The following is a 22955-nucleotide window of genomic DNA, read 5'->3' on the forward strand; positions in this document are numbered from 1 at the left end:
TGTGTTCCCTTCCTTTCACGTGACATATAATTAGTTGTTTAAAAAAATTACAACTAGACAAATACTTTTTGGACAGGTGTGCCCTACACAGTCCCCAGGCAGTCAGAAGCATTTTATTCTTCGTTCCGGTCTTTCAGTGTTTTTTTGTTCAACAGTTGGCAGAGTCCTGAATAGCAGATATGAACCAGCGGTCACGACAATAACAACTTATAGTGTTCGGAATATACATAATCGATGTCGTTTTCTACAGGGAAATACCGCTGGACAGCTATGTATGTTAGCCGGCACCTGGCAGTGACAGCGCTTCACAGGCTTCTCGTATCGCGAGTATTTATCGTGATATTTCACGAAACGCTGGAACACTTGATAGAGTGCGTGCGCACAAACGTGGCCGGTAGATGCGTAATCGCCAGGGCATGCGTGGGCAGAGCAGTACTGTGGGAGTTTCATTCAGGCGCTGTAGGGGAAGTGCCGAGTGCTGGAGGGGAAGTGCCGAGTGCTGGAGGGGAAGTGCCGAGTGCTGGAGGGGAAGTGCCGAGTGCTGGAGGGGAAGTGCCGAGTGCTGGAGGGGAAGTGCCGAGTGCTGGAGGGGAAGTGCCGAGTGCTGGAGGGGAAGTGCCGAGTGCTGGAGGGGAAGTGCCGAGTGCTGTAGGGGAAGTGCCGAGTGCTGGAGGGGAAGTGCCGAGTGCTGGAGGGGAAGTGCCGAGTGCTGGAGGGGAAGTGCCGAGTGCTGGAGGGGAAGTGCCGAGTGCTGGAGGGGAAGTGCCGTTCCAAACTGAAGCCTACGCAGTTCAAAAAGGGTTCAAATGGCTCTGAGCACTGTGGGACTTAACTTCTGAGGTCATCAGTCCCCTAGAACTTAGAACTACTTAAACCTAACTAACCTAAGGACATCACACACATCCGTACCCGAGGCAGGATTCGACCGTAGCGGTTCCACGAGTTCCCTTCGCAGTTCGCCGTTGTACCTCCGAGGATGTCTCCCGTAGTCGGAGACGAAACGTCACGACTGAGTTTTATACTTCGACAACGGCCTATCAGAACGGAAGTTTTAAGTGAACATGCCTAGAATCGCTCGGTCACAACGGCCGGCGTTTACACTGTGTCACCTCACTGACAGGTTGTGCCGACTTAACTGCGAGAGAATTTCGAAACAGTGGTTTATTAAGTGTATTGAATGAGGAACTGATAAAAGCAAGGTCAGTAGCTTATGAAAAACCACATCTTCGGCGCAAAAATAATCGAGTAAAGTCTTCATTTATGTCGTTCCAAAACGCACAGCATTTATCGTTTCACCATCTATCGAAGGCCCTTACAAATTACATTATTTCATCGAAAACGTCTGTCGTTAGTTGAATAACACGACTGACAATGAAGTTCTGCGTAATAACCATATAACACTCTCCTCTTTGCGTGCTATCGTTTGCTAAAATTTCATGTCGATATCTCAAAACCATTTATGGAACGTGGGGAACGTTGTGGGTATTTTACTCTGGCTTCACTGCCGGCGCTCAAGATCGCAAATGAGTGTGCTAAAAAATGTGTTCAAATGTGTGTGAAATATTATGGGACTTAACTGCTAAGGTCATCAGTCCCTAAGCTTACACACTACTTAACCTAAATTCTTCTAAACACAAACACACAGACCCATGCCCGAGGGAGGACTCGAACCGCCGCCCGGACCAGCCGCACAATCCATGACTGTAGCGCCTGAGACCGCTCGGCTAATCCCGCGCGTCTGAGTGTACTACATCAGAACAATTTTCTCGAGATTGGTGACAAATAGAGCCCTCCACTCAACTAAAGAAAAAGTCAGTAAACATATAAATTTCATACACAGCGACATATTATGCATGTGCACCAAACGTAAAGCCATAGCAACCCCTATATTACTTGAATGCAAGTGTCACAATACCTATGACTATTAAGGAAATCATGTGCACGTCATCATGGTTCAAAATGGTTCAAATGGCTCCGAGCACTATGGAACTTAGAACTACTTAAACCTAATTAACCTAAGGACATCAGACACATCCATACCCGAGGCAGGATTGGAACCTGCGACCGTAGCGGTCGCGCGGTTGCAGACTGGAGCGCCTAGAACCGCTCGGCCACTCTGCCAGTACGTCATCATGAAGCTGGCCCGGAGCTTTGGGGAAAAACTGCACACTGCGCATCGACCACCGTATCCTGCGGGGACCTTACTATGTGCACAGCTGTTTTGTAATCGTTCACAGTCCTATGCTCATTCCTCAGTAACCACTGTATTTGTCTTTTGTACTGCTACCGCGTGTTTCCGATAACGGCCACTGGAGACCGAGTGCAGTACCACCGTGGTCAGGCAGTAGTCCGGAGTGTCAGTGTCGCTTCTTCTTCAGAGTGGCACCTGTCGTGGTGACGTAGCGGGCGGCCCTGTACAGCAGGTAGAGCCCAGCTGCCGGCACGATGACAACAAATGCGATGACGTCGAGCAGCCAGAGCTGCCACCAGTGCAGGTCCAGAGCCGCGCTGCGCAGGTGGGGGGCTCCCCGGTGCCGCAGAACGTACTCCACCCACCACACGGCGCGGTCCAGCGACGTCTCCTGGTGCTCGCGGAACACCGCCGAGAACTGTCTCATGTTCTCCTGGTACCTGCCAATTAACACGTAACACAACTTTTTCACTCCTGAGCACTGAAAGACCTGAGTCGAAACAATGTCCCCGGAGTAGACAACATTCCATTACAACTCCTTGGGAGGGCCAGTCCTGACAAAACTCTACCATCTGGTGAGCAAGATGTATGAGACAGGCGAAATGCCCTCCGATTTCAAGAATAATATAATAATTCCAATACCAAATAAATCAGGTGATGGCAGACGTGAAAATTACCGAGCTATCAGTTTAATAAGTCACAGCTGCAAAATACTAACGCGAATTCTTTACAGACGATTGGAAAAAAATGACAGAAGCCGACCTCGGGGAAGATCAGTTTGGATTCCGCAGAAATATTGGAACACGTGAGGCAATACTGATCCTACGACTTATCTTACAAGGGAACCTCCCCGTCGCACTCCCCTCAGATTTAATTAAAGTTGGCACAGTGGATAGGCCTTGAAAAACTGAACACAGAGCAATCGAGAAAACAGGAAGAAGTTGTGTGGAACTATGAAAAAATAAGTAAAATGTACAAACTGAGTAGTGCGTGCGCAGGATAGGCAACATCAAGGAAAGTGTGAGTTCAGGAGCGCCGTGGTCCTGTGGTTAGCGTGAGCAGCTCCGGAAGGAGAGGTCCTTGGATCAAGTCTTCCCTCGAGTGAAATGTTTTCTGTCTTTATTTTCGCAAAGTTATGACCTGTCTGTTGTTTCATTGACGTCTCTGTTCCCTGTAATAAGTTTAGTGTTTGTGTTTTGCGACAGCACCGCAAAACTGTGCGATTAGTAGACGAAAGGACGTGCCTCCCCAATGGGAATCGAAAACATTTGATCGCAAGGTCATAGGTCAACGATTCCTCCACAGAAAAAGACGTCTGATATATTCTATACGGCACTGGTGACGGCATGTGCGTCACATGACAGGAATATGTTGTCGACCCGCCTAACTTGTACACTTTTGCGTATGGGTAAAAAGATTCATCTACCTTGTCCGATTTAGGTTTTCTTGTGGATGTGGTAATCACTCCCAAAAACGTGATGAAAACATAAGAGTTTGTCACATAAACTGACAATAAAAAATTAAACCTTTCACCCGAGGAAGGCTTGAATGAAGGACCTCTCGTTCCGCAGCTGCTCACGCTAACCACGGGACCACGGCGCTTCTGAGATGACTGTAGCCTTGTTGTTGCCTATCTTGCACATGGACTACTCATTTTGTATATTTTGCTTATTTTATTCATAGTTCCACACACCTTCTTTCTGTTTTCTCGGTTGATTTGGGTTCAGTTTTTCAAGGCCTATCGGGAGTGCGATGGGGAGGTTCCCATGTTAGAAGAAAGATTACGGAATGGCAAACCTACGTTTCTAACATGTGTAAACTCAGAGAAAGTTTTTGACCATGTTGATTGGAATACTCTCTTTCAAATTCTGAAGGTGGCAGGGGTAAAATACAGGGAGCAAAAGGCTATTTACAATTTGTACAGAAACCAGAAGGCAGTTATAATAGTTGAGGGGCATGAAAGGGAAGCAGTGGTTGGGAATGGAGTGAGACAGGGATCTAGCCTATCCCCGATTTTATTCAATCTGTATATTGAGCAAGCAATAAAGCAAGCAAAAGAAAAATTTGGAGTAGGTCTTCAAATCCACAGAGAAGAAATAAAAACTTTGAGGTTCGCCGATGACACTGTGACTCTGTCAGACGCAGCAAAGGACTTGGGAGAGCAGCTGAACGGAATGGGCAGTGTCTTGAAAGGAGGGTATAAGATGAACATCAACAAAAGCAAAACGACGATAATGGAATGTAGTCGAATGAAATCGGGTGATGCTGAGGGAATTAGATTAGGAAATGAGACACTTTAAGTAGTAAAGGAGTTTTGCTATTTGGAGAGCAAAATAATTGATGATGGTCGAATAGAGAAGATATAAAATGTAGTGTGGCAATGGCAAGGAAAGTGTTTCTGAAGAAGAGAAATTTGTTAACATTGAGTATAAGTTTAAGTGTCAGGAAGTCATTTCTGAAAGTATTTGTATGGAGTGTAGCCATGTATGGAAGTGAAACATGGACGATAAATAGTTTAGACAAGAAGAGAATAGAAGCTTTCGAAATGTGGTGCTACAGAAGAATGCTGAAGATTATATGGGTAGATCACATAACTAATGAGGAGGTATTGAATGGAATTGGGGAGAAGAGGAACTTGTGGCACAACTTGACTAGAACAAGGGATCGATTGGTAGGACATGTTCTGAGACATCGAGGGGTCACCAATTTAGTATTGGAGGGCAGCGTGGAGAGTAAAAATCGTAGAGGGAGACCAAGAAATGAATACACTAAGCAGTTCAGAAGAATGTAGGCTCCAGTAAGTACTGGGAGATGAAGAAGCTTGCACAGGATAGAATAGCATGGAGAGCTGCATCAAACCAGTCTCAGGACTGAAGACCACAACAACAACATACTGGCCAGAAGAAAGTCGCGTCGGAATGGAATCATCAACCGAGCACGACGAGACAACAGCGATGAGGTAGAAAGACAGCGAAACCGCGACGTGGTACGGCCGCCTCACCTGCTGCCACCCATCGTGACATCAGTTGAAACTGTCGCCCGCGATTTTATAACAAGGCGATAAAAAAAAGTGCTAGTACGAGGGTCACTCCAAAAGAAATGCACACTATTTTTGTAAAAATACAGTTTTCATTCTGCATGTGTGAAAGTTTTACAGTGTGTAGATACATTCTTCCTGCTTGTTATCAAACTTAGTTCAACCTGTTCCCATGAGTGGCGCCGTCACACCATGTCTTCAAGATGGCTGCTACACTTCACGTTCGTCAGAAGCAACGTGCTGTCATAGAATTCCTTGTGCTGTGAAAACCAAACAGTGGGAAACATCCACAAGAGGTTGAAAAAGGTGTATGGGGATGCTGCTGTCGATCGCAGTACAGTTACTCGGTGGGCAAGCAGGTTACGTGATGAAAGCGGACACGGCAATATTTGAGGACTGTCCTCGCAGCGGCAGGCCTCGTGCTGCACACACTCCAGACAATGTGCACAGAGTTAACGAATTGGTGATTGCTGACAGACGCGTCACAGTGAACGAATTGTCACTGGGATAGGGGGACGAAGTGTTTACAGAATATTGAAAGTGTTGGCATTAGAAAAGGTTTGTGCCAGGTGGGTTCCCAGGATGTTGACAGTGGAGCGCAAAAAAACAAGAAAATGTATACAGCGAACTTTTGGAACAGTACGAGAATGGTGAAGATGAATTTCTTGGAAGAATTGTGACAGGTGATGAAACATGGCTCCATCATTTTTCACCAGAGATGAAGAGGAAATCAATGGAGTGGCATTCACACATGACAAAAAAAAGTCAAAGCCACACCTTCTGCTGGAAAAATAAAGGCTAGGGTGTTTTTCGATTCCGAAGGCCTCTTGCTTGTGGACATCATGCCAAGTGGAACCACAATAAATTCTGATGCATATGTGACAACACTGAAAAAACTTCAAGCTCGATGGAGTCATGTTCGACCACACCGGCAAAAGCAGGATGTTTTGCTGTTGCACGACAATGCACGGCCACATGTCAGTCAAAAAACCATGGAAGCGATCACAAAACTCGGATGGACAACACTGAAACACCCGCCTTACAGTCCTGACCTGGCTCCATGTCTCTATCATCTCTTTGGGAAACGGAAAGACTCTCTTCGTGGAACAAGGTTTGAAGATGATGACTCCCTTGTTCACGCTGCCAAACAGTGGCTCCAACAGGTTGGTCCAGAATTTTACCGTGCGGATATGCAGGCGCCGGTTCCAAGAATGTGTAAGGCAGTTGAGAGGGATGGAAATTATGTGGAGAAATGAAAATATTGTTCCTAAAGGATATATCTACACACTGTAAAACTTTCAAAAATGTAGAATAAAAGATGGATTTAAAAAAATAGTGTGCATTTATTTTGGAGTGACCCTCGTATTTTGAGAGGCGAAAGTACTCACAAAAACAAGGAAAGCGAACTGAATAAACAGGGGTCCGAGAGCTCATCCTTTCTGTGATGTGAAAACTTGTTTATTGGAGGGGCTGAAACCAGAGCGACGCAGGAATATACCAACTCACATTTAACTCCTGTCGAGTGCAATACATAGGAGAAACGAGCAGAAACGTCCGAAAAACCTACACAGAACAAGCACTTGAGAGCTCTGAAGAGTGTTTTCAGACCAAGTAATAAATAAAAACCACCACCCCACTAATATCGAAACTGATCTGCACAACCTGAAACACAGAAACAGTTTACACCGAAAACTAAAAATAGAAGAAAATTATTGTGTGAAATCTGCACAAAGTCTCGGTGCAACTGATACCATTACTTCCTTCCCTTTCCGTTCTTTTCCGCCCCCTCCCCTTTCAACTTACGGAATGTGTATCACAGTTGGAACCCCGCATGGTATCTGTTCTTTGAACATGTCCAAAAGAATAGCCATCACGCTTCATATAACTGAGGCGTCTCGATGACCAATGAATCGAAACCTTCAGTGCCGATGCACATTTGCGTTCGACCTCCAATGGGAATCTAAAAATTACGAGTAGCCAACAGGGAGGATATGGATGGTTCAAATGGCTCTGAGCACTATGGGACTTAACTTCTGAGGTCATCAGTCCCCTTGAACTTAGAACTACTTAAACCTAACTAACCTAAGACATCACACACATCCATGCCCGAGGCAGGATTCGAACCTGCGACCGTAGCGGTCGCGCGGTTCCACACTGTAGCACCTAGAACCGCTCGGCCACATCGGTGGCCACAGTCATTGTGATAAGTGGATTGTTGGTAACTCTTTGAAACTTGTAAGTGATTTCTTTCTCTGAATTTTTTCCACCGTCTCCAGTGTTCGACGCTCACTGCGTGGTCTTGGTTTTGGCGTGGTTCTTCCATCGCATTTCTACTTCACAATCACGTCGCCGACGGCCAGCTCTGAAGGATAAACAATGGGTGAAATGTCCCTGATTGATTTGCTACTCGGGTAACCTCGAACGACTAGTGAACGTACAAAATCACTAATCTCTCCTAACCCACCCACGCCGCTGTTACAGCTTCTCTACAGACACCACTCCCCGCCCCCTTTTATGTTGGCACGTTCGCCTCTTATGACATCTAGTGGCCAATTCTGCATTACATATAGGTGCCCAGGCACTTCCGACAGAATAGTGTACACAGGAATGAGCATACCTATTCCAGAACTGAAATGCAGACCCTTACCGTTACTCTTTTCTGTTAGAAGCAAATAGAACGATTGCATAAAGTCTAATTGTTCAAATCTGCTTCACTAAATCACGTATTTCATTTGTTGGACAATTTCTACTATGTGCAGTAAAGATATACTTAGATTCATAATAGTTATACTGATAAGAGGTGTGCTCGATAAAAAAGGGGACAAATTCTTCAGACCAAATTCGTATGACTTCAAATAAACACGTGGAAAAATATTGAACAGCGCCTCTAAAAAGAAAAACAATTTTAAACGTCGAAGCGGAAAATTTTGGGCAGGCTGCGCTACAATGACATGACATGTTGATTAATGATTGAACTGAAGAAGTAAAATAGTAAATAATTACATACATGTCTTGTAGTAAGAAATCATTTTCTCACCTTTTATCGCCTAGAACGGTGCGCACGGCCTTCAGCACCGATTCCACGGTGACATCCTTGAACATCAGGCGGTACCCTATGCCAGCTTGCACAATCTTGGCCACGTTGTGCTTCTGGTCCCCCATGAAAGGAATCGCGATCATCGGCACACCAAAGTAGCCTGCTTCGTTCACGCTCTGCAGTCCGCCTTGCGTGATGAACAGCCGCATGTTCTTATGTGCTGTGAAGGTAATGAAAGGTAACATCAGTCGCTGAGACAAAATTTTAGTTATGCAGATTGAAAATGTAATTGGCTACAGAGCGTCTGCTGATGATGGCGCAACAGGTATAACAATATTGAGCTTCTGACTGGTACTCAGACCTTGATCTTTAACTTTCGTGGTTAACGCCCTGCCAATCGACCCATCTGAACATGATCCAACGTTCGCAGATAGAAGCTGTGAACGGTTCAAATAGGGCGCTCGGATGGGTCGGTTGGAAGAGACACTTGTGGAAGTGGAAGATCTGGTCAGGGACACAACATGACCAAAGCGTTTGGGCTTTATTTTACACAAACTATTCACTGCAAAATTTTTATTTTTGCCTTACTTGTAGCGTTATATGTCAGTTTCGATGCGAAGTGCCCATGATCTCGCTAATCACCATTCTTATTGTGATGTACACATTTTAGTAAGACACTACGCAAAGCTCAAAAGTTTACAACGAAAATTAGGGGTGGCTATGATTTTGCGTTTGGTGCTTATTACACCATATGTTGCTGCGTATGAAATTTTGCTTACACGTTGAATTTTTGTTTAGACTTGGGAGGCTGTCTCCATTTGCTTCCGATCTCGAGAAAATGGATCCCACGTAGCGCGCGGGAATGAAACACTCGCAACATCTTTCATATCTCCTAAACCGCTCGAGACATCGAAACGAACGTTTGGCGAATGATAGCACACAAGGAGGAGATTGTTTTGCCAGTTCTTAAACACACAGAACTTTCTTTTCTATATATCAATACTTATGTATATATCAGTACTTATACTTTCATTTTTTTTTTATTTCGCTCCAGAGACTGTAATTTTTTAAGAGCTATCGACAGCTAGCAAAACAAGAGCTTACTAGTATGAAAACAAATACGAAATTTCTTCTTTTATGTTACTGCAAATCGACACTATGAGGTTTTCCGTAAGCTATTGAGCTCTGCGATTGCCAATTACTTGTTTAAGGACGCACTCGGTTTCGGAATTCTGTCTCAATAGGTGCTATGAGAGGAGTGTGGCAAATTACACTGTGACAAAGAAAGTACAATTAAACCAGTTACCAAGAGAAATGTGGCCGTTACTCACAAACGGTGATGCTTCTTCGAATGAGAAAAGGTTAACAACTCACACAAAAATAGATTGCCAATTGTGTTGGAATTTTGGTGGAAACCTAGTAACCCAACGTAACACTGAACGACTCGAATGAACCAGGAGCACAAAGGGATTACATCTGTGGAGATTATCCCTTTCTAAATTTTTGTAACAGATCGTACAGTTACGCCAGCATACTAGGCAGCGAGAAGATAACCTTTTTTTTTTGCTTTCCTGCCTTGCTTCTTAATCACATGTTTTTTATAATATTCCTTGCTTCCTTATTCACTACCCTCTGCCCCTTCTTGCGATCTGAAAACATTTAACATTTTGCGTGGTGTCTGTTTGTTCTAAGTCGTGTCTCCTTACCACTTTCGGGCAACGATGTTCTGAGCGTGTTTTTTAGGGAATTCACCAGTTTGAACCTGGGACCTGCTGCTGGTAAGGAGACGCCAGACCACACATGACATGTAGACTTCAGAAGAGTTCAGTGAGACTAGCGATGATATAATCAAATACTTAATGATTTCAGCGTCAGCTCCACTGCGCTCCCTGTAAAAGAATCTTAATACTAACTAAATTTAGTGGAAGGGGTTCAAGGCTTTCCTATTTTTAGTTAGCTGGTAAAATAACGTCGAAAAAGAAGTTAAGTTTACCATTGTAATTTTTATTCTACTCGTAAAACATTGTTTATGAATTGCACTATTGATAAAAGGAAATATTTTAATACAGGATGATAAAAACCAACTGTGTTCAAGAAAAATGTGAACGAATATTCCCTGAATGGGTTTCCAAGTTCTATAATAGATCGAAGGATGACCTATGCCATATCACAACTGTAATGTAGGTTTAAGTTAAGTTTTATAAAACTTGTCGTAAATTACAGTGGCTGATGTAGCTTATCAATAATTATATAACAGAAAAATCATCGCGTTTCAGATTTTAGCTTCTAATAGCAAATGTGAATACCACGAAGTTTAATTGACGATCGACACTAGTATTACGTAAAAAGGGGTGTAACAGAAGAGACTTGTGCAGTTCTGAGTGAATGCTTATGCGCTCTCAGGCGGCATCACGTGTGTTCATTACCTGGTCGTTGGTTAGGCAGCGTCAGGGGGCAGTGGGCGGCACAGCTCCACACACCACGCCGTCTCGGAAGCAACTCTCTCTAACTTCTCCTTACTGCAATTTACCGAAGTTGGTTTAAAAAAAGCTATCTGGCTGTGTTTTCAACTGACCAATCAGGGTCTCAATGTTAACCTTAAGCTCTGCCTACAAAAAATCTGTCTGTCCAATGAGAAACGTTATACTTTTCGTGGTGGGGCAATGTTTTTAACGTTGCAACGTAACAGAGACGCGTATAGTCTCACGCTAAAACTTGCAGCTGGTGTGGCCCTTTTAGTGTTATCGTAAGATCTATACTGTTCTTCTGGAGGGCTCTCTTTTAACATGGGCTGATGGTCGGCTGGCGACGTGGGTGTCCGTCCCTTATCGTAGGGCCTCCTAGCCTACACGATTCTGCTCTCGGCTTCTGTTCTCGTTTCTCCCCTCGGAACTGCGTCCGTTTCACGATGGGAAGGTATGACATGCATTTAGGCATTCTTGTGTTAGTCTGTGGTATTCCATTTGCTCACTCGTCGATCGTATTACTTTGGTTAATTTAATGTCAGGATTTATTCGGAGCTATGTGACATACTGCCAGATTTGCTATCATGTCAGGGTTTTCATGGAAGGTGTTGGATTTGCCTGACACCTTACAAACATCGCAGAGGCATATGATACAATTCCAGCGGCCAGTGGCTCATCAGTTACTGAAGTATGCATTGGAGGACGTTGCGGCTTACCCAGGACGTCCTGTTGGGGCCACCACTTGGCCGTCATGACGTTGTCCGGCTGACCGGGCATACTGCCTGCCTCCCACTTCCAGAGCACGCGCTGCGGCAGCTGTGCGAAGGCCTCCAGGAACGCCAGCCGCTTCTCCTCTGGTATCGTGTTCCCTCTTACGTTGCTGCCCAGGCTGAAGTATATCACGCCGTCTTCCGCTTCGTCGAGAAACTTCTGGATATCCTGAAGCACACAACGGTATATACACTACCTGACAATTGCTGAGGAAGAGAGACAAATGGTTCAAATGGCTCTGAGCACTATGGGACTTAACACATGAGGTCATCAGTTCTCAGAACTTAGAAGTACTTAAACCTAATTAACCTAAGGACATCACGTATATCCATGCCTGAGGCAGGATTCGAACCTGCGACCGTAGTGCTCGCACGGTTCCAGACTGAAGCGCCTAGAACCGCTTTGTAACGTGTTCCCCTCTCCCTCCACACTAACTGATGGCCAAAGTCACTTGCCACAGTGAAGTGAGATTCGTCGGAGAACATCGCACTGGACCACTGTTGTTGACCCCAACCATCATGTTCCCTACTGACGAACTCTTTCTTGTCGATGGCGTCGTTGAGATGGGAAGCAGCAGTTCAGGCTTCCGAGTATACAAAGTGGCCAGATTCAATCACCGAGGTGTGTTTCTGGCAGAGACATACGCACCGGTAGAGGTTGCAAGGCCTGCAGTGACGTGCCCAGGGGTCAGATGTCTGATCGTTTTCGCCACTAGGTTTAAGCATCGATCCTCTTGCGGTGTGGTGTTCAGTCTACGACCGCCGGCATGCTTTCGCATAGCATTTCCACCTTCAGCGGCCTTTTTTAATCGCGAGATGACACTTTTGGACACAACCATTACTGTGGCCACTGTAGTGACACTTTGACTGGTTTCCAGCCGTCTAACAGCTTGTCCACGATCGGAAGCACTAATACGATATTTTGCAGACATGTTGCCGCACCACACGGCATGTCGCACCAATCAGTTCCACAATAACACCAAACCGCTTGGACTCTCGAATGTGTATATAGAGCGTTCGCGCATAGGCTTCTCGGCAGTTTACTTTTAGTATCAGTGGTCCGGTGTTGCGTAGTAATTGTTGATTGTTCCGTAGGAATAGGGAGTCGTTCCGTAGCAACTGGCAGTCGCTCCTTAGCAAAATGTCAGTTGTTCCTTAGCAATTGTCAACCAGTGTAATAGCATCACGCAAATCTCGTTATGTGACTACATTCTAGAGTTTGCACTAAGATGCACTTCTCTCTCTCTCTCTTTCACACACACACACACACACACACACACACACACACACACGAGAGCGCGCACGCGCGCACACTCCTATACACGATTGCCGTCACATTCGCACTTCAACATTTACGCACAACATTTAAAATTCGCTGCATACTGGATAGAACTAACACGACATTAGTAAATGAACGGCTACTTTGCGAATAATGTCATCATTCCAAAAAACGAAATTCTCGGATTAAAATGACTGTAAGATAAGGATGCTGTTTTTGCCCCTACTTATCGATATGTACGTAGAAGAATGTGCGCCGGAAATAAAGTTTCTAGAGTGAGGTTAATATTCAGGGTGAAAGGTTATCAATGATAAATTAGCTGATGACTTAGCTATCCTCAGTGACAGTAAGGATGAATTACAGAAACTGTTGAATGGAATGAGCACAGTAATGAGTACATAATACGAATTGAGACTAAGCCGAAGTAAGACGAGAGTAACGAGAAGTGAGAATAGCGAGAAACTTAACATCAAGACTGATGGTCAGGAAGTAGCTGAAGTTAAAGAATTCTGCTACCTAGGCAGCAAAAAAACCAATGACGGACGGAGCAAGGAGGATATCAAAAGCAGACTAGCACAGGCAAAGAAGGCTTCCTGGCAAAATGAAATCTATTAGTATCAAACATAAGCCTCAAATAGAGGAAAAATTTTCTGAGAATGTACGTTTGGAGCACAGCGTTGCATGGTGGTGAATCACTGACTGCCGGAAACCCAGACCAACGAAGAATCGAAGCGTTTCAAATGAGTTGCTACAGAAGAATGTTGAAAATGTGGTGGCCTGTTATTGAATGAGGAGGTTATCTGCAGAACTGACGAAGCAAGAAACACATGGAAAACACAGTCAAGAAGAAGGGACACGTTAATATGGCATCTGTTAAGACAGGGTGGAATAACTTCCATGGTGCTAGAGGGAGCTACTCCAAGATGACAAGGTTCGCACAGGTGAGAAATCAGAGGCGGCCGCATGAAAACCAGTCGGAGAAGTGATGAGTCAATAAAAAAAGAGATCTGTTACACAAAGACGCCACATTAAATCTGACATGTAAATGGCACGTATTCTATCGGAACACTAGCAATAAAAGTTATTTCAAGTTTATCAGCCGAATTTCGGAGAACAAAGTAACATGAAAATTGGGAGTCTTTAAAACGAAGGAAGCTCTGGAAAATCACAAGCTGTGTTTAAATGAGGAATCTTTCCAGTTTCTTGTCTGGATAGGTTTCCTACGTGGTCGACTGCAGGACATGTTCCAGATAGAAAAAGACGCCCATTCAAAGCCTGACCACACTTGCTATCAACCATAAATGTGACACAGTTTGTAAGCTCACAGATAGAACCGGCAAACCGAAGAAGGGGGTGTAAGGCAGGACAGAAAGGAAAAGAACCGCCACCCCGCAAGTATGATGCAGAACGGCAAGAAGAAAAGTAACAGAACCGTTGACAAACCCGAACACATGCGTGAAAATTGGCGAGGTTCAGCCCTCTGCACTATCTACGCGCTCGTACAGCCATGGTCTCCACACCTGTCTCCACATTCATAGTTCTAAGCGACATATTGAAAATGGTGAGTGCGTACCTCCATTATACATCTGTAAACTGCGATGTCCTCGAACCAGTTCGAGTTTATTGCTACTATAGTTCTAAAATCAGTTACATGACACATGTAATTCTCAAACCTACAGCGACTCGGAAGCGGGTGTACAAGCAACGACATGCAGGCAAAGGAATTAGTGTGGCATTCGAGTCTTTCTGAGGTGCCTGCGGTAATGCGGAAACGTGAACTATGGTGACGTTATTACCAAATGCGTCCAACCAGGACAAACGTGCTGTTACACTTTCTTGTCTGTCCAAGTACAAACCCTGGTGTACAACTATCTAAGAATGAGTAATGTATATGGGGCAGCATGCGCCAAGTTCTCTCCGACAAGAGTTCCCGCTACTACGTGATAACGATCACCACCATATTGCAAATAGCGTAACGCAGAAGTTACGCCAACGCCAATTCAAGTAGAAGACACTCGAGTAGCTGCCCAAGTATACAGATCTCTCCCCATGCGATTACTGGTCCTTCGATCACTTAAAAAAAGTAATGAATCATCGACGATTCTTATCGGACGAAGATTTTCGGCAGGACTTCACGGAGCAGGACACGCTGTTTTACCAAACGGGTATCTTCACCCTGGTGCGTCTGTGGAATGATTGCTTCAATGCTCACAACAGTTTCTCCTAATTGGAATACCGATTCTGGACTGTATGGCCTTCCAACGGAAACTTTTTGATCGCCCCTTTTAATTACGTTAACAGATTTTCTACGTATTGACAGAAGTGGAAAGTATTACACTAGGATATTCATCACACAACCAGTATTAAATACACTACTGGCCATTAAAATTGCTTCACCACGTAGATGACATGCTACAGACGCGAAATTTAAGGAACCGGAAGTAGATGCTGTGATACGCAAATGATTAGCTTTTCAGAGCATTCACACAAGGTTGGCGCCGGTGGCGACACCTACAACATGCTGACATCAGGAAAGTTTCCATCCGATTTCTCATACACAAAAAGCAGTTGACCGGCATTGCCTGGTGAAACGTTGTTGTGATGCCTCGTGTAAGGAGGAGAAACGCGTACCATCACGTTTCCGACTTTGATAAAGGTCGGATTGTAGCGTATCGCGATTGCGGTTTATCGTATCGCGACATTGCTGTTCGCGTTGGTCGAGATCCAATGACTGTTAGCAGAATATGGAATCGGTGGATTCAGGAGAGTAATATGGAACGCTGTGCTACATCCCAACGGCCTCGTATCACTAGCAGTCGAGATGACAGGACTCTTATCTGCATGGCTGTAACGGATCGTGCAGCCACGTCTCAGCTTGGAGACCATGGCTGCGGTTACCCTTGACGCTGCATCACAGACGGCAGCGCCTGCGATGGTGTACTCAACGACGAACCTGGGTGCACAAATTGCAAAACGTCATTTTTTTCGGGTGAATCCAGGTTCTGTTGACAGCATCATGATGGTCGCATCCTTATTTGGCGACAGCGCAGTGAACCCACATTGGAAGCCTGTATTCGTCATCGCCATACTGGCGTATCACCTGGCATGATGTTATGGGGTGCCATTGGTTACACGTCTCGGTCTCCTCTTGTTCGCATTGACGGCACTTTGAGCAGTGGACGTTACATTTCAGATGTGTTACGACCCGTGGCTCTACCCTTCATTCGATTCCTGCGAAACCCTACATTTCAGCAGGATAATGCACGACCGCATGTTGCAGGTCCTGTACGGGCCTCTCTGGATACCGAAAATGTTCGACTGCTGCCCTGGCCAGAACATTCTCCAGATTTCTCACCAACTGAAAACGTCCAATGAATACCCGTTTATCATCTGCATTTCTTCTTGGTTGAGCAATTTTAAGGGCCAGTAGTGTAACTAGACTTCCATTGCATTTAGAACGGACGCTTATCATCAACATCAGTATGATGTATGACGCTACGTGCGTATGAATACACTGTTGTACTCCTTGTTGCATGTAACCAGTAGCTCCCGAATGTCCATGTTTCAGCCACGACCGAAACATGTTCTGCTCTGCCTGTTCATGAATGTTGCTGGTTGTAGGTTGGTATGAAAGTACACGTCTTCCAGTAACATGCTAGACATTCTGTGGCTGATAAATAAGGGGCAGAATGGGCCCGTCAAGGTACTGTGTATCACTGATGGAATTTTTGATGTGAACTTCAATGTAGACATTGCATTACCCTGCCTGACAATACTTTTTGGTTCACTGGTCACGAAGAATATGATAAGAAGGTTTACTATTCGTGACATATATTGACGACCGTTCGATTTCCCTACAACTATTACCAAATCGGTCGTGTTATCACGTCCAAGAGCTCTCAGGAATATTTGCTCCCTGTGACCTTTCACCCGGTCTTCTACAGGCACGCTCGCGTCGGTCTGGCCGCCACAACCAGAAGCGAGACTCTTCCCTGAACACCACAGAACGCCACCCAGTTTCTTCAGTTGATGATCGCTCTAAAAATGCAACTCTCAGTTGTTTGTGGTAAGTGGGTCAGTTAAAAAGTGTTGCTTTCTTTGTTTCTCCTTAAACAGGGTTTGTTAAGTCAGAAATTTGAATTTGGCGGTATCCTGCAAAGCTTCTTATCCAAAGTACTGCATAGTAACTTTCTGCGTCAACAGATGCCAGTACTGCAGTCGTTTACAAAATTACGGACATCGATGTTCTTATTAGAAAGCGTTTTGTGATAGAATTTTTGAAGATCCACTCACAATGGTGGATATCAGCACTGTTAGACGATAGGTTCATCGCTGTAATGAAGCTTAACGACAATAACTGTTGGCTGACGAAACGCAGAATGGCAGGCCGGTGACTCCATTAACAGCAAACAACATTCTGCGGGTCGATGAAATCATTAGTGGCGACCATCGGGTGATTGGAGATGATATGTGTCGCATTACCTCCCTCAATAAAGGCAGTGTGATGACGATTATTCAACAACAGCGATACTCAAAGCTTTCAGTAACCTGGATTCCAAGAACGTTAACCAACCAGGTTAAAGAGACAAGAAAAACAATTGCCTCCCAACTCTTCAAGAGAGAGGAATTTGTGGAAAAAAGTGAGCAGAAACGAAAGATGGATTCATTTTCGTGAACCAGAATCAAAGAGGCAGACAGTGGAATGCCGCCACAAAAACTCGCCGAAGACAAAAAGTTCAAAACAGTGTGATCAACAAGGAAAGTTATGACTATAGTATTCTTGGATGCAGAGTGCTTTATTGTGGTTGAGTTTTTGGTGCGGGGATGCATAATAGATTCTCTCCAATAGGTCAGAACCCTCAAACAGCTTAAAGTACGTCTTCAGCGTGGCCACAAAACAAAATCTATGGCGGATGTTCTTCTGTTTAACAATGCAAGACCACACACGAGTCGACACACCACTGGAGAGATTGTGAAAATTGGATAGGAAGTCTTGTTTCATCCCCCATAAAGCCCTGACCTGGCTCCATCAGAAATCTTTACTTTCGGGCCGCTAAAAGAAATCTTCAAAAAATGGTTCAAATTTTGGGTGAGGAGTTGAAAGATGGAAAACATTTTTGGTTTCTATAGGTTCTGTAAAATACATCTTTAAGTATGAGGTTGAGCGAAAATTATGCCCTATGTAAAATTAATCAGAACAAAAATTCCAATGAAAAAGGTCTTACGGATAAGTGTTGCAACTAATGGTTGACTTGATATCGTGGGGGCAAAATCAGCTCCGATGTCTAATTTAACTAAGGCTACTCTTCCTTGCCCAAAAAAATTATGGAATGATGTAACCTGGCTGCACCGCAGGAGTGTGAATGTTCCTCGGCAGCTGCCCTGGCCGGTACAAGCAGAGCGCTGTCACACTAAGTGGCAGCAGGTAGTGGCCGAGAAGGTAGTGGCACAGCATTTGCGACACACCCTGTGGCGGTCCCTTAGCATCCCGGATTTCTCACAAGTGTCGCCACATTCAAGTTTCTCAAGTGTCGCTTCTCCCAAGTGTCTACACCTCGAATAATTCCACGGTGTCTTCGTCGAAATGAGTCTCCAGTAGTTTCAAGGAGTCCTCTAGCTGTTATTGTTGTTGTTGTGGTCTTCAGCCCTGAGACTGATTTGATGCAGCTCTCCATGCTACTCTATCCTGTGCAAGCTGCTTCATCTCGCAATACCTACTGGAGCCTACATTCTTCTGAACTGCTTAGTGTATTCATTTCTTGGTTTCCCTCTACGATTTTTACTCTCCACGCTGCACTCCAATACTAAATTGGTGATCCCTCGATGTCTCAGAACATGTCCTACCAACCGATCCCTTGTTCTAGTCAAGTTGTGCCACAAGTTCCTCTTCTCCCCAATTCCATTCAATACCTCCCCATTAGTTATGTGAACTACCCATCTAATCTTCAGCATTCTTCTGTAGCACCACATTTCGAAATCTTCTATTCTCTTCTTGTCTAAACTATATATCGTCCATGTTTCACTTCCATACATGGCTACACTCCATACAAATACTTTCAGAAATGACTTCCTGTCACTTAAATCAATACTCATTGTTAACAAATTTCTCTTTTTCAGAAACGCTTTTCTTGCCATTGCCAGTCTACATTTTATATCCTCTCTACTTCGACCATCATCAGTTATTTTGCTCCCCAAATAGCAAAACTCCTTTACTACTTTGTCTCATTTCCTAGTCTAATTCCCTCAGCATCACCCGACTTAATTCGACTACATTCCATTATCCTCGATTTGCTTTTGTTTATGTTCCTCTTATACCCTCCTTTCAAGACACTGTCCATTCCGTTCAACTGCTCTTCCAAGTTCTTTGCTGTCTCTGACAGAATTACAATGTCATCGACGAACCTCAAAGTTTTATTTCTTCTCCACGAATTTTAATACCTACTCCAAATTTTTCTTTTGTTTCCTTTACTGCTTGTTCAATATACATATTAAATAACATCGGGGAGAGGATACAACCTTGTCTCACTCCCTTCCCAACCAATGCTTCCCTTTCATGCCACTCGACTCTTATAAGTGCCATCTGATTTCTGTACAAATTGTAAATAGCCTTTGGCTTATTAAACTAGTTCGGTAATTTTCACATCTGTCAACACCTGCTTTCTTGGGGATTGGAATTATTATATTCTTCTTGAAGTCTGTTGGAATTTCCCCTGTCTCATAAATCTTGCTAACAAGATGATACAGTTTTGTCAGGACTGGCTCTCCCAAGGCTGTCAATAGTTCTAATAGAATGTTGGCTACTCCTGTGGCCTTGTTTCGACGTAGATCTTTCAGTGCTCTGTCGAACTCTTCACGCAGTATCGTATCTCCCATTTCATCTTGATCTACATCCTCTTCCGTTTCCATAATATTGTCCTCAAGAACATCGCCCCTGTATAGACCCTCTATATACTCCTTCCATCTTTCTGCTTTCTCTTCTTTGCTTAGAACTGGGTTTCCAACTGAGCTCTTGATATTCATACAAGTGGTTCTCTTTTCTGCAAAGGTCTCTTTAATTTTCCTGTAGGCAGTATCTATCTTACCCCTAGTGAGAGAAGCCTCTACATCATTACATTTGTCCTCTAGCCATCCCTGCTTAGCCATTTCGCACTTCCTGTCGATCTCATTTTTGAGACGTTTGTATTCCTTTTTGCCTGCTTCACTTACTGCATTTTTGTATTTTCTCCTTTCATCAATTAAATTCAGTATCTCTTCTGTTACCCAAGGATTTCTACTAGCCCTCGCCTTTTTACCTATTTGATCCCCTGCTGCCTTCACTATTTCATTCCTCAAAGCTACCCATTCTTCTTCTACTGTATTTCTTTTCCCCATTCCTGTCAATTGTTCCCTTATGCTCTCCCTGAAACTCCTTACAACCTCTGTTTCTTTCAATTTATCCAGGTCTCAACTCCTTAAATTCCCACCTTTTTGCAGTTTCTTCACTTTTAATCTACAGCCGGCCGCGGTGGTCTCGCGGTTCTAGGCGCGCAGTCCGGAACCGTGCGACTGCTACGGTCGCAGGTTCGAATCCTGCCTCGGGCATGGATGTGTGTGATGTCCTTAGGTTAGTTAGCTTTAAGTAGTTCTAAGTTCTAGGGGACTGATGACCACAGCAGTTGAGTCCCATAGTGCTCAGAGCCATTTGAATCATATTTTTAATCTACAGTTCATAACCAATAGATTGTGGTCAGAGTCCACATCTGCCCATGGAAATGTCTTACAATTTAAAACCTGGTTCCTAAATCTATTTGAAACCTTCTAGTATCTCCAGGGTTCTTCCTTGTATACAACCTTCTTTCATGATTCTTGAACCAAGTGTTAGCTATGATTAAGTTATGCTCTGTGCGTAATTCTACCAGGCGGCTTCCTCTTTCATTTCTTAGCCCCAATCCATATTCACCTACTACGATTCCTTCTCTTCCTTTTCCTCCTGTCGAATTCCAGTCACCCATGACTATTAAATTTTCGTCTCCCTTCACTACCTGAATAATTTCTTTGATTTGATCATACATTTCATCAATTTCTTCGTCATCTACAGAGCTAGTTGGCATATAAACTTGTACTACTGTAGTAGGTGTGGGCTTCGTATCTATCTTGGCCACAATGATGCGTTCACTATGCTGTTTGTAGTAGCTTACCCGCATTCCTATTTTCCTATTCGTTATTAAACCTACTCCTGCATTACCCCTATTTGATTTTGTGGTTATAGCCCTGTAGTCACCTGACCAGAAGTCTTGTTCCTCCTGCCACCGAACTTCACTAATTCCCACTATATCTAACTTCAACCTATCCATTTCCCTTTTTAAATTTTCTAACCTACTTGCCCGATTAAGGGATCTGACATTCCACGCTCCGATCCGTAGAACGCCAGTTTTCTTTCTCCTGATAACGACGTCCTCCTGAGTAGTCCCCGCCCGGAGATCCGAATGGGGGACTATTTTACCTCCAGAATATTTTCCCCAAGAGGACGTCATCAACTGAAAAGGCTGCTGCCCCTCTTCAAGAACCACATGTTTGTCTGGCCTCTCAACAGATGCCCCTCCGTTGTGGTTGCACCTACGGTACGGCTATCTGTGTCATTGAGGCACGCAAGCCTCCCCACCAACGGCAAGATCCATGGTTCATGGGGGACCTCTAGCGGTACCCTCGCGAAAAAGGATGTAACATCAATGCTGATCATAATACCTTTTTTGTCAAGACGCCACTCCTTGAGTGTCTTAAGAAACTTCGTGGGATTCTTGATGTGGTGGGGACATTTACCCACGCGAGGCTTGAGTAGTTGTGTCAGGTGTTTGGCTATACCACAGTTAGGAGAATTGATCGTATCTACTATTGGGCGTAGCGGTGCCTCCCTCTCGTGTATCTTGGGGAGGCCGTATAACCGTGGTGGAACCGGAGCTGTGTGCTAAAGCCTTCTTACCAGGTCCTGGTGCACACCTGAGCCGTTGTGAAGACCTATGATCTTTCTAGTCACCGCTTTTTGTAGGGTCCTTCTCCACTTGTTTCTGGGTCTAGGTCCTGCAGCAGAGAATTAATATTGTCTCTGTAGTCAGCTGCTCTTAGCAGCGCCGTCGCGTTCCTCCTGTCTGCTGGTAGAATGACAGTATCCTCATCTTCTCTGAGGTTGCGTATCGCTCTGCGTTCAGCCGCCGAGATGTTGGCTTTAGCCATTCTCGCTTTGTCTAGGATTATTCGTCAGGTCTCCTTTCGCACTTCTTCAGCGGCTTCAGACGGAAGCCTGCGTATGGCCTGTCCGACGCTGCTGATGATCTCTAGTTTTGGTAATGTGCTCGGAACCGGTGCAAAGTTTAATCCTTTGGATAGTACGAACGTTGTCGCCTCATCCACTTCCTCGCTGGTTGGGTTGACAATGGTCATCGAATCCTCGGTGTCGGCCTCCTGCAGTTGCGCCCCTGGTAGTCTTTGGAATTTGTTTTGTTGTTTCGTGGTGGCCTTCCGTTTGCACAGTTCACTGGAGGCGGAGGTATTGCCACCTACACATTCCCACGAGAAAGGCGAGAGTGTCGAGGCCAATTTCAGATGGCATGCGGGTAAGACGCGTCCTATTTTGCCAAGTTCAGACCGTGTGATGTGTATGCGCTCCCTCACCAGTGAGCTGGCACGTTGCAGGATGCGTTTGGTTCTTGCCGTACGGATAGGATGTCACAGATGCGTGAACTGTCGCAGTACGTCCCGACAATGATGCAAGAATGCGAGTCTGCTGAGCAAACTTCCCTTCTTGATCCGATTTTGCGGCGACTTCACGCTGCAATGCATGTCCTCCGCGTAGAGGTGCGTTATATGACAATGCAGGCTTTCTCGGCGAATCTTGATGATACAATCTTCTCGGATTGACACCCGAGTCAGTGCGTTGTTCTCCAGCAACGTTTCAGCAAGTTTCTTACTTGCCTGAAGATGACAAGGAAGAAACTTGCTGAAACGTTCCCAGAGAACAACGCATTACACATCCCCTTGCCACTGTCTCCCCTCTCACTTACCCTGTCTCCTTTTGCTTGTCTTTCCCATTCCTCCACCATATCTCAGAGGTCAAAAATTCTGGGGGAGGGCCCAACATATTTTTCGCTACACCCAATTTTTAAAAATTTCTGTTCAAAATGCGCTCTCCATTATACCTAC

General features: G+C 44.8%; 1 protein-coding gene across 4 annotated transcripts in view; it reads right to left on the reverse strand.

Moving 5' to 3' along the window:
• Window positions 1–833: 833 nt before the first annotated feature.
• Window positions 834–22955, reverse strand: part of LOC126341237 (UDP-glycosyltransferase UGT5-like) — an 88693-nt gene continuing 66571 nt past the window's right edge. For 3 of the 4 annotated variants that reach the window (XM_050001758.1, XM_050001760.1, XM_050001757.1), the window contains 3 exons: window positions 11447–11669; window positions 8266–8485; window positions 834–2631 (listed from right to left, as the gene is read on the reverse strand). In XM_050001758.1, coding sequence (XP_049857715.1) covers window positions 2358–2631; window positions 8266–8485; window positions 11447–11669 — 717 coding nt within the window. In that variant the 3' untranslated portion in view covers window positions 834–2357. The remainder of the gene's footprint in view (window positions 2632–8265; window positions 8486–11446; window positions 11670–22955) is intronic. The other variant, XM_050001759.1, reaches the window with a different exon arrangement.

Source organism: Schistocerca gregaria, chromosome 1 (assembly GCF_023897955.1).
Source record: "Schistocerca gregaria isolate iqSchGreg1 chromosome 1, iqSchGreg1.2, whole genome shotgun sequence".
Taxonomy (NCBI): domain Eukaryota; kingdom Metazoa; phylum Arthropoda; class Insecta; order Orthoptera; family Acrididae; genus Schistocerca; species Schistocerca gregaria.